Here is a 12,816-nt window from a genome sequence, read left to right on the forward strand (position 1 = left end):
TATTTCATTTTCTGGAGGAAAATGCTCTTGGAGTGAACTGAATTAAAATTAATGAACAGACACAGCAATAGTAAATCTCATGTGGATAACGTCTGAAATCATACTAGCTAAACAAGATTCGATTTCGCACACATTCTGAAAAAGCAAAAAAAAAAGAAACTTAAAACAGTATCTACAAAAAAAGGTTAAGCACACATAATGCTTTCAATGAACAAATTTCCGATATACATTGTTCAGCATGTATTTGCCATAAACAAGACCAAATCATATACCTAGATGACATCAAGAACATCTTTTTTGCTTTATGACATATAGAGTGTTCAATGAAATAATTTAGCAATTTTTTGCTAGGTGTGATGAGTTTGAAACAAAGGTTTCTGTTCTCAAATTATTGTATTTTGGGACTGAATTCGAATGTAATGTAGAATCCCTAAAAATATAAAAATGGAAATTAAAAACTTACAAAATAGCGGAAAATCTAAAAGGGTTTATTCTCTTGATGACAAATTGGATGTCATCATTAAAATTAATTCGATTTTTTACCGATTTCCACAAGAAAAAATTCAATAACAAATGATGTAATATTGCTCAAAAATAATAATTATACTTGATCACCATATTTTATCTTTTGATTTTTATGGATCTGAAACGAAACTGTGAAAACAATGAGGAAGTTAGAAAACATTTCTCTAACGATATAGGTGGTTTTTTGAGAAAATCATATTTTCGTATTTTATTCTACCCTCCTCATAAATTTTCAGGTCTAAATGAGTTTTTCGTACATTCACTGAAATGAAAGCTAATGATTTCAAATTATTTTCGAATTTTAGTTATCTTAATGGTTTAGGTCATTTCAAAATTGCATTAAAAATTACTCATTCTTAATGTTACTTGAAGTGAGGTTTTTGACGAATCTCTACCTGAATTTTGTTTTAAATAGTTGCCCTCTTCATAGAAGCCTCATTTTTATATATGATCCGAGTGAGAAGGTACTCCTATCTCCTATCGTTGAATTTTTTTTTTTTGAGTTTGTGAATCAATCTAACATAGACATCATGGAAGATTTTAAAGATCTAACAGAAAGTTTTATTCAAGACATGATTGTGAATTGTGGCTCTCATATTCCAATTTCTTATGTATATAGTTATATAAAATCGAAAAAGAGTGATATTTCTTTTCAAAATTATTATTTAAAAGAGTTGATTAAGAAGAGGACAAGAACAAGATTTTCCTACAAGGATTACGGAATTATATTCTGCTTGCTGTGTAATGGAGCACAACCTTTTTCAACATGTGAATTAGACGACGAAATAACAATTTATGAGAGAGTTCTACAGATCAATGGTAAGTTTAATCATGCCTTTACATTATGGAAATGAAAAATATTATAAGAATTTTTACTACTTCTTATTATTTATTAATTTTTAAAATATGCCGGAATTTTGAATATATGTAGTACTACATTGATACTGAATTCAATATTATTCATCGTAAAATCCTCTTGCTCAGAATTTATAGATGTGAAGTGAATCATTATTCAAATTGTTTCTAAAAAGAAATGAACCTTATTCAAAATCAGTCAAAAGACATACCTAAATTGATCGTTTTTTGATACCACCTAAAAAAGGAAAATACATATAAACATTTTCAATGTTTAACCTACTGTGTGAGTATAGATTTTCTAATTCTTTTCTCATTTTGTTTCAGATGTATATTTGATTGAACTATTCAAATGTTTCATTAATCCTCAAGACGTTCCATGTGAGAAGTCTCTGAAATTAATTTTAAATAATTTCGTTGATGATGAAGATTCCTTTTTGCGTCGACACACACCCTTGCACATGGCAGCCACATTGCCAAATGCGAACGTAACAATCACTCTTTTGAACAAGAAATTATGTTGTGAGGAGAAAACCACAAACGAGGAAACACCGATATTCTTTGCTGTGAAAAACAACCAGATGGAACAAGTGAAAACCCTTCTGAAATACGGAGCCGCAACCTCAGAGCGAGGGACATAAACAGCAATACAGTACTTCATGCATTATGTTCTGAAGAAGGAGAGATTAATATCGAACTGTTAGAATTTTTATTAAATGTCGGTTGTGACCCGAATTCATTTGGCAAAAATTCGTGTACCCCTTTACAGATGCTTGCTGAAAATGGAAGAATAAATAATGCATTGGAGTGTGCAGAATTACTGATCAGAAGAGTAGCTGATGTCAATTTGCAAAACCTTCACGGCGACACAGTTCTGCATACATTATCCTACTCTTGTGACGAATCCCAGTTCATTCTCTTTCTCGAATTACTTTTGAAGAGTAAAGCTGACACGAATATAGTCAATCATGACAACAAAACATTTTTGGATGAATTATTATTGGACTGCTGCCATTCTAGACGACATACTATTTTGAAACATCTGATTTTGTTAGATATCAATGGAAAATATCAATTCTGTGTTAATCCAATTCATTGTGATCCGTTGGATGTCGATTTCCAGAAAAGGAGTAGAAAAGAATTGCTTCATTTACGGTCCCGCAAAATAGGTCAATTTCAATCACAACCGGAATATTCTCTGGTGAGAATACTAAGTTCGACTGTAAGGGAAGTGTCCAGATTGTGTTGGAATCAAACATTGATAACAGCCATGTCTGAATTCAAGGAAAGAAAATTCCCAATTTACGGTCGTGAACTCAAATGCAAATTTGAAGCTGGGTTAAGACTATTCCTGGAACAACAAGCAGCTCATGAATTTTTCACTGTCGTCTCTAAAGGAAAGCTCAATTATTATACCATAATCGAAATTTTAAAATACATACCAGTACAAGAAGTGGGCAAATGTTCATTGACCTCGACCTAGCCAATCGAAGACCTCGTCCTCAAAAATGCTTTTTGTTGAAAGATAAATAAAAAAATTTTCAGAAGTGGAAGAAATTACTATAAAAACTAAGTGTAAAAGTATTATTTAGTCAATAGAATTTTATTGAATATTGTTATAATTTTTTCAAGGAATGATTAGAATTCAATATGTATATTTGTAAATATTTCAACTGTTTTGTATAAATATGTGAATAAAAATTTTTATTACAACCAAGTATCTAAACGGAGGTTTTCATTAGGTCGATTTAAATTCATCGAATATTCGAATAATTTTATTCAATAATTGATTTGAATTCAATATGTATATTTGTAAATATTGCAATTATGTTATAATAAAATAAATGGATGAAAATATCTATTACAACAAAATATAAAAGCAATATACATATTCACAATCGATATTGTTTCATTCAATATTGTTGAGTGTATTTATGTTTTGTCAATATTTCAATAAAACTTATTGTTCTGTACACTCAGTTAGGTACATGTTACAATAATAATTCATTAATAATATTTACTTTGCAGAAATAAATAATTTCTTCAATATGTTATTGTTTTAATTATATTCATATAGTGCCATTTTCGCGTTTGCATAATGTAACAAAAAAATTAAATTGAGGTGAATTTATCCCTGACAGTAATAAAATAAAATCAACCGAATAATTGAATCGATAACGAGTAATTGAAATACTCTGAAAGGTCTCTGCTAATGAAAAGTTTCATTATTAATATAAACTGATGTTTATTTTTAATGAGAATTAAATTTTATATACAGCTTATCGAATGAGCTAAGACAGGTGAGTGATCTACAGATATCAATTGGAAGACACAGTGGTAGCAAAAATGTTGGAAGAGGTTAAAATTAAATTAGCAAAACGAGAATAGAGTTGACGCAAATGCAGAATATCAACATATTGTCCTTAATGATGATTTATGCAGGGTTGAACATGAGTAGTTGGCCATAGCCTAGTGGTGAATGAAGGTCATCCAAGCCTGTTAGAAAATTCAAAATTGAAACATGGATTCAAAATATTCAGTTTCTGATGAAAAATTATAATTTAATGATTACTTATAATGATAATTTATAATTTATTTTGACTTTGGCACCCAAAATACACAGAACATTATACTAGAAAACTGAAATTCTTGACTTCTCTATGATTACCGTCGAAAGTTTGCAACGTTGCCAAAACATATTTCCTTTTCATCTAAACATCGATAATTAGCAAACGGTGCAATCTGTATAAATTATAAACATCGATTATTACTGAACATTGATTATGGGAACAATGTTTATTTTTTGTAACACCGTACAAGTCCTTGAAATACAGGGTGATACTTGAAAATTTTCACACGAGAGTAGTAACCCTCAAACGGAATATTGCTCAAATGAAAATATCGTATAGGTATCACTTACATTTCGAAAAAAGTGCTTTTAAATGTCATAACGCATAAATGATCTTCCTACACGTTTATCTACGTTCCTGAAAACATTTATTACATTAATGATAAGTAAAAATTAGTCATTTCGTATGAAATTTCAATGAGCAAATGTTTATAGATCCTTGTTCGGTCTTTTTTTCGATTTAATTAGATTGGATAGTCTTTATTATCTATTATACATTCAAAAGATTTTAAATTTAGGTCCAAAAATAAATCTTACAGCGGTTGGAAGGTAACGATTGAAATATAATCAAATTAAACTTATCGTCTTGGTCCATCAGCTTTACACAGTTGAAATTTCATTAACTGAATGATGATCACTAAAACTGTAATTAAGACAAGTTCTGTAATACAATTTTGTCTCTGACATTAAAAATTTTTTTTTTATTAATATTGATAACCGATGTCAATTTTTTATGAGTTCCAAAATGGGTAATGTAGATGATATTTATTTCTCGAAACAATCCTTATTACATTTGTGTCGTTGTATTTCATTTTCTGGAGGAAAATGCTCTTGGAGTGAACTGAATTAAAATTAATGAACAGACACCGCAATAGTAAATCTCATGTGGATAACGTCTGAAATCATACTAGCTAAACAAGATTCGATTTCGCACACATTCTGAAAAAGCAAAAAAAAAAGAAACTTAAAACAGTATCTACAAACAAAGGTTAAGCACACATAATGCTTTCAATGAACAAATTTCCGATATACATTGTTCAGCATGTATTTGCCATAAACAAGACCAAAACATATACCTAGATGACATCAAGAACATCTTTTTTGCTTTATGACATATAGAGTGTTCAATGAAATAATTTAGCAATTTTTTGCTAGGTGTGATGAGTTTGAAACAAAGGTTTCTGTTCTCAAATTATTGTATTTTGGGACTGAATTCGAATGTAATGTAGAATCCCTAAAAATATAAAAATGGAAATTGAAAACTTACAAAATAGCGGAAAATCTAAAAGGGTTTATTCTCTTGTTGACAAATTGGATGTCATCATTAAAATTAATTCGATTTTTTACCGATTTCCACAAGAAAAAATTCAATAACAAATGATGTAATATTGCTCAAAAATAATAATTATACTTGATCACCATATTTTATCTTTTGATTTTTATGGATCTGAAACGAAACTGTGAAAACAATGAGGAAGTTAGAAAACATTTCTCTAACGATATAGGTGGTTTTTTGAGAAAATCATATTTTCGTATTTTATTCTACCCTCCTCATAAATTTTCAGGTCTAAATGAGTTTTTCGTACATTCACTGAAATGAAAGCTAATGATTTCAAATTATTTTCGAATTTTAGTTATCTTAATGGTTTAGGTCATTTCAAAATTGCATTAAAAATTACTCATTCTTAATGTTACTTGAAGTGAGGTTTTTGACGAATCTCTACCTGAATTTTGTTTTAAATAGTTGCCCTCTTCATAGAAGCCTCATTTTGATATATGATCCGAGTGAGAAGGTACTCCTATCTCCTATCGTTGAATTTTTTTTTTGAGTTTGTGAATCAATCTAACATAGACATCATGGAAGATTTTAAAGATCTAACAGAAAGTTTTATTCAAGACATGATTGTGAATTGTGGCTCTCATATTCCAATTTCTTATGTATATAGTTATATAAAATCGAAAAAGAGTGATATTTATCTTCAAAATTATTATTTAAAAGAGTTGATTAAGAAGAGGACAAGAACAAGATTTTCCTACAAGGATTACGGAATTATATTCTGCTTGCTGTGTAATGGAGCACAACCTTTTTCAACATGTGAATTAGACGACGAAATAACAATTTATGAGAGAGTTCTACAGATCAATGGTAAGTTTATTCATGCCTTTACATTATGGAAATGAAAAATATTATAAGAATTTTTACTACTTCTTATTATTTATTAATTTTTAAAATATGCCGGAATTTTGAATATATGTAGTACTACATTGATACTGAATTCAATATTATTCATCGTAAAATCCTCTTGCTCAGAATTTATAGATGTGAAGTGAATCATTATTCAAATTGTTTCTAAAAAGAAATGAACCTTATTCAAAATCAGTCAAAAGACATACCTAAATTGATCGTTTTTTGATACCACCTAAAAAAGGAAAATACATATAAACATTTTCAATGTTTAACCTACTGTGTGAGTATAGATTTTCTAATTCTTTTCTCATTTTGTTTCAGATGTATATTTGATTGAACTATTCAAATGTTTCATTAATCCTCAAGACGTTCCATGTGAGAAGTCTCTGAAATTAATTTTAAATAATTTCGTTGATGATGAAGATTCCTTTTTGCGTCGACACACACCCTTGCACATGGCAGCCACATTGCCAAATGCGAACGTAACAATCACTCTTTTGAACAAGAAATTATGTTGTGAGGAGAAAACCACAAACGAGGAAACACCGATATTCTTTGCTGTGAAAAACAACCAGATGGAACAAGTGAAAACCCTTCTGAAATACGGAGCCGCAACCTCAGAGCGAGGGACATAAACAGCAATACAGTACTTCATGCATTATGTTCTGAAGAAGGAGAGATTAATATCGAACTGTTAGAATTTTTATTAAATGTCGGTTGTGACCCGAATTCATTTGGCAAAAATTCGTGTACCCCTTTACAGATGCTTGCTGAAAATGGAAGAATAAATAATGCATTGGAGTGTGCAGAATTACTGATCAGAAGAGGAGCTGATGTCAATTTGCAAAACCTTCACGGCGACACAGTTCTGCATACATTATCCTACTCTTGTGACGAATCCCAGTTCATTCTCTTTCTCGAATTACTGTTGAAGAGTAAAGCTGACACGAATATAGTCAATCATGACAACAAAACATTTTTGGATGAATTATTATTGGACTGCTGCCATTCTAGACGACATACTATTTTGAAACATCTGATTTTGTTAGATATCAATGGAAAATATCAATTCTGTGTTAATCCAATTCATTGTGATTCGTTGGATGTCGATTTCCAGAAAAGGAGTAGAAAAGAATTGCTTCATTTACGGTCCCGCAAAATAGCTCAATTCCAATCACAACCGGAATATTCTCTGGTGAGAATACTAAGTTCGACTGTAAGGGAAGTGTCCAGATTGTGTTGGAATCAAACATTGATAACAGCCATGTCTGAATTCAAGGAAAGAAAATTCCCAATTTACGGTCGTGAACTCAAATGCAAATTTGAAGCTGAGTTAAGACTATTCCTGGAACAACAAGCAGCTCATGAATTTTTCACTGTCGTCTCTAAAGGAAAGCTCAATTATTATACCATAATCGAAATTTTAAAATACATACCAGTACAAGAAGTGGGCAAATGTTCATTGACCTCGACCTAGCCAATCGAAGACCTCGTCCTCAAAAATGCTTTTTGTTGAAAGATAAATAAAAAAATTTTCAAAAGTGGAAGAAATTACTATAAAAACTAAGTGTAAAAGTATTATTTAGTCAATAGAATTTTATTGAATATTGTTATAATTTTTTCAAGGAATGATTAGAATTCAATATGTATATTTGTAAATATTTCAACTGTTTTGTATAAATATGTGAATAAAAATTTTTATTACAACCAAGTATCTAAACGGAGGTTTTCATTAGGTCGATTTAAGTTCATCGAATATTCGAATAATTTCATTCAATAATTGATTTGAATTCAATATGTATATTTGTAAATATTGCAATTATGTTATAATAAAATAAATGGATGAAAATATCTATTACAACAAAATATAAAAGCAATATACATATTCACAATCGATATTGTTCCATTCAATATTGTTGAGTGTATTTATGTTTTGTCAATATTTCAATAAAACTTATTGTTCTGTACACTCAGTTAGGTACATGTTACAATAATAATTCATTAATAATATTTACTTTGCAGAAATAAACAATTTCTTCAATATGTTATTGTTTTAATTATATTCATATAGTGCCATTTTCGCGTTTGCATAATGTAACAAAAAAATTAAATTGAGGTGAATTTATCCCTGACAATAATAAAATAAAATCAACCGAATAATTGAATCGATAACGAGTAATTGAAATACTCTGAAAGGTCTCTGCTAATGAAAAGTTTCATTATTAATATAAACTGATGTTTATTGTTAATGAGAATTAAATTTTATATACAGCTTATCGAATGAGCTGAGACAGGTGAGTGATCTACAGAAATCAATTGGAAGACACAGTGGTAGCAAAAATGTAGGAAGAGGTTAAAATTAAATTAGCAAAACGAGAATAGAGTTGACGCAAATGCAGAATATCAACATATTGTCCTTAATGATGATTTATGCAGGGTTGAACATGAGAAGTTGGCCATAGCCTAGTGGTGAATGAAGGTCATCCAAGCCTGTTAGAAAATTCAAAATTGAAACATGGATTCAAAATATTCAGTTTCTGATGAAAAATTATAATTTGATGATTACTTATAATGATAATTTATAATTTATTTTGACTTTGGCACCCAAAATACACAGAACATTATACTAGAAAACTGAAATTCTTGACTTCTCTATGATTACCGTCGAAAGTTTGCAACGTTGCCAAAACATATCTCCTTTTCATCTAAACATCGATAATTAGCAAACGGTGCAATCTGTATAAATTATAAACATCGATTAATACTGAACATTGATTATGGGAACAATGTTTATTTTTTGTTACACCGTACAAGTCCTTGAAATACAGGGTGATACTTGAAAATTTTCACACGAGAGTAGTAACCCTCAAACGGAATATTGCTCAAATGAAAATATCGTATAGGTATCACTTACATTTCGAAAAAAGTGCTTTTAAATGTCATAACGCATAAATGATCTTCCTACACGTTTATCTACGTTCCTGAAAACATTTATTACATTAATGATAAGTAAAAATTAGACATTTCGTATGAAATTTCAATGAGCAAATGTTTATAGATCCTTGTTCGGTCTTTTTTTCGATTTAATCAGATTGGATAGTCTTTATTATCTATTATACATTCAAAAGATTTTAAATTTAGGTCCAAAAATAAATCTTCCAGCGGTTGGAAGGTAACGATTGAAATATAATCAAATTAAACTTATCGTCTTGATCCATCAGCTTTACACAGTTAAAATTTCATTAACTGAATGATGATCACTAAAAGTGTAATTAAGACAAGTTCTGTAATACAATTTTGTCTATGACATTAAAAATTTTTTTTTTATTAATATTGATAACCGATGTCAATTTTTTATGAGTTCCAAAATGGGTAATGTAGATGATATTTATTTCTCGAAACAATCCTCATTACATTTGTGTCGTTGTATTTCATTTTCTGGAGGAAAATGCTTTTGGAGTGAACTGAATTAAAATTAATGAACAGACACAGCAATAGTAAATCTCATGTGGATAACGTCTGAAATCATACTAGCTAAACAAGATTCGATTTCGCACACATTCTGAAAAAGCAAAAAAAAAAAGAAACTTAAAACAGTATCTACAAACAAAGGTTAAGCACACATAATGCTTTCAATGAACAAATTTCCGATATACATTGTTCAGCATGTATTTGCCATAAACAAGACCAAAACATATACCTAGATGACATCAAGAACATCTTTTTTGCTTTATGACATATAGAGTGTTCAATGAAATAATTTAGCAATTTTTTGCTAGGTGTGGTGAGTTTGAAACAAAGGTTTCTGTTCTCAAATTATTGTATTTTGGGACTGAATTCGAATGTAATGTAGAATCCCTAAAAATATAAAAATGGAAATTGAAAACTTACAAAATAGCGGAAAATCTAAAAGGGTTTATTCTCTTGATGACAAATTGGATGTCATCATTAAAATTAATTCGATTTTTTACCGATTTCCACAAGAAAAAATTCAATAACAAATGATGTAATATTGCTCAAAAATAATAATTATACTTGATCACCATATTTTATCTTTTGATTTTTATGGATCTGAAACGAAACTGTGAAAACAATGAGGAAGTTAGAAAACATTTCTCTAACGATATAGGTGGTTTTTTGAGAAAATCATATTTTCGTATTTTATTCTACCCTCCTCATAAATTTTCAGGTCTAAATGAGTTTTTCGTACATTCACTGAAATGAAAGCTAATGATTTCAAATTATTTTCGAATTTTAGTTATCTTAATGGTTTAGGTCATTTCAAAATTGCATTAAAAATTACTCATTCTTAATGTTACTTGAAGTGAGGTTTTTGACGAATCTCTACCTGAATTTTGTTTTAAATAGTTGCCCTCTTCATAGAAGCCTCATTTTTATATATGATCCGAGTGAGAAGGTACTCCTATCTCCTATCGTTGAATTTTTTTTTTGAGTTTGTGAATCAATCTGACATAGACATCATGGAAGATTTTAAAGATCTAACAGAAAGTTTTATTCAAGACATGATTGTGAATTGTGGCTCTCATATTCCAATTTCTTATGTATATAGTTATATAAAATCGAAAAAGAGTGATATATCTTTTCAAAATTATTATTTAAAAGAGTTGATTAAGAAGAGGACAAGAACAAGATTTTCCTACAAGGATTACGGAATTATATTCTGCTTGCTGTGTAATGGAGCACAACCTTTTTCAACATGTGAATTAGACGACGAAATAACAATTTATGAGAGAGTTCTACAGATCAATGGTAAGTTTATTCATGCCTTTACATTATGGAAATGAAAAATATTATAAGAATTTTTACTACTTCTTATTATTTATTAATTTTTAAAATATGCCGGAATTTTGAATATATGTAGTACTACATTGATACTGAATTCAATATTATTCATCGTAAAATCCTCTTGCTCAGAATTTATAGATGTGAAGTGAATCATTATTCAAATTGTTTCTAAAAAGAAATGAACCTTATTCAAAATCAGTCAAAAGACATACCTAAATTGATCGTTTTTTGATTCCACCTAAAAAAGGAAAATACATATAAACATTTTCAATGTTTAACCTACTGTGTGAGTATAGATTTTCTAATTCTTTTCTCATTTTGTTTCAGATGTATATTTGATTGAACTATTCAAATGTTTCATTAATCCTCAAGACGTTCCATGTGAGAAGTCTCTGAAATTAATTTTAAATAATTTCGTTGATGATGAAGATTCCTTTTTGCGTCGACACACACCCTTGCACATGGCAGCCACATTGCCAAATGCGAACGTAACAATCACTCTTTTGAACAAGAAATTATGTTGTGAGGAGAAAACCACAAACGAGGAAACACCGATATTCTTTGCTGTGAAAAACAACCAGATGGAACAAGTGAAAACCCTTCTGAAATACGGAGCCGCAACCTCAGAGCGAGGGACATAAACAGCAATACAGTACTTCATGCATTATGTTCTGAAGAAGGAGAGATTAATATCGAACTGTTAGAATTTTTATTAAATGTCGGTTGTGACCCGAATTCATTTGGCAAAAATTCGTGTACCCCTTTACAGATGCTTGCTGAAAATGGAAGAATAAATAATGCATTGGAGTGTGCAGAATTACTGATCAGAAGAGGAGCTGATGTCAATTTGCAAAACCTTCACGGCGACACAGTTCTGCATACATTATCCTACTCTTGTGACGAATCCCAGTTCATTCTCTTTCTCGAATTACTGTTGAAGAGTAAAGCTGACACGAATATAGTCAATAACAATAACAATAACAATAACAATATTTTATTCATGCTATTACATTTTTAACAATGCTTACATACGTCAATTACAAAAGGAAAAATATTTATACTTATATACTTATGAAAAATCCTGAAAATCATTCAAATAATATTCATCTAAAGAAAAGAAACATTTACTCAGCAAATATCCCTTCAAACAAAGCTTGAATTGTTTATTAGGCATCGCCCTCACCGTGGGTGGCAGGCTGTTGAAAAGCTTAGGCCCATAGTAAGTTACACCGCATTTTATCCTATTGATTCTATGGAAATCAGGATAAATTAGATCTCTTCTGCGTGTGTTATGTGCATGAATATCCTGGTGTGTTCTATATTCCTCTATATGCGACTTTACAAACAACAAACATTGAAAAATGAACAGACACGGGACAGTAAGTATTTTTTTAACTTGAAACACATGTTTGCATTCATCTCTATAATTAAGTCTACCCAAAACTCTGACAGCCTTTCTTTGCAATCCAAAGAGTCGTTTCACACCTGCATCATGACCCCAGCACAAAATACCATATGTTATTCTAGATTCTATGAATCCACGATACACAGACAATAATACAGAATCCGATACAACCTCAGTTAATGATCGTAATGCAAAAACACCTGACGTAACAGAGTTACAGACCTTATCGATGTGAGCATTCCATGACAAATTACCCTCCATATGTACACCTAAAAATTTGATTGGCTCAAGTGAATTCATTCCTTCTAGATCTCTCATTGAAAAATACATATACACTGTCTTCGTTTCATTCAAGCTGAGCTGGTTGCTATTGAACCATTCCGAAACAACAGAAGACAACTCTCTCAA

General features: G+C 30.1%; 3 protein-coding genes across 3 annotated transcripts; all 3 read left to right on the forward strand.

The window, feature by feature from the left end:
* Positions 1 to 1,045: 1,045 nt before the first annotated feature.
* Positions 1,046 to 2,021, forward strand: LOC123673266. Its single transcript, XM_045607745.1, has 2 exons — positions 1,046 to 1,344; positions 1,708 to 2,021. The coding sequence occupies exons 1-2, from the start codon at positions 1,056 to 1,058 to the stop codon at positions 2,019 to 2,021; spliced, it is 603 nt and encodes a 200-aa protein (XP_045463701.1). The 5' UTR covers positions 1,046 to 1,055.
* Positions 2,022 to 4,754: 2,733 nt separating this feature from the next.
* On the forward strand, positions 4,755 to 6,832 carry LOC123673267 (ankyrin-2-like). The gene is made up of 3 exons (XM_045607747.1): positions 4,755 to 4,758; positions 6,009 to 6,155; positions 6,519 to 6,832. Exons 1-3 carry the CDS (start codon positions 4,755 to 4,757, stop codon positions 6,830 to 6,832), a joined length of 465 nt encoding a protein of 154 aa, XP_045463703.1.
* Positions 6,833 to 9,565: 2,733 nt separating this feature from the next.
* On the forward strand, positions 9,566 to 11,644 carry LOC123673268 (ankyrin-2-like). Its single transcript, XM_045607748.1, has 3 exons — positions 9,566 to 9,569; positions 10,821 to 10,967; positions 11,331 to 11,644. The coding sequence occupies exons 1-3, from the start codon at positions 9,566 to 9,568 to the stop codon at positions 11,642 to 11,644; spliced, it is 465 nt and encodes a 154-aa protein (XP_045463704.1).
* The last annotated feature ends 1,172 nt before the right edge of the window (positions 11,645 to 12,816 follow it).

Source organism: Harmonia axyridis, chromosome 2 (assembly GCF_914767665.1).
Source record: "Harmonia axyridis chromosome 2, icHarAxyr1.1, whole genome shotgun sequence".
NCBI classification, from domain to species: domain Eukaryota; kingdom Metazoa; phylum Arthropoda; class Insecta; order Coleoptera; family Coccinellidae; genus Harmonia; species Harmonia axyridis.

Coding starts and splice junctions, on each gene's coding strand:
- LOC123673267 (XM_045607747.1), top strand. Junction 6,156..6,518: donor GAGAGTTCTACAGATCAATG/GTAAGTTTATTC, acceptor ATTTTGTTTCAG/ATGTATATTTGATTGAACTA.
- LOC123673266 (XM_045607745.1), top strand. CDS start 1,056: ATGGAAGATTTTAAAGATCTAACAGAAAGTTTTATTCAAGACATGATT. Junction 1,345..1,707: donor GAGAGTTCTACAGATCAATG/GTAAGTTTAATC, acceptor ATTTTGTTTCAG/ATGTATATTTGATTGAACTA.
- LOC123673268 (XM_045607748.1), top strand. Junction 10,968..11,330: donor GAGAGTTCTACAGATCAATG/GTAAGTTTATTC, acceptor ATTTTGTTTCAG/ATGTATATTTGATTGAACTA.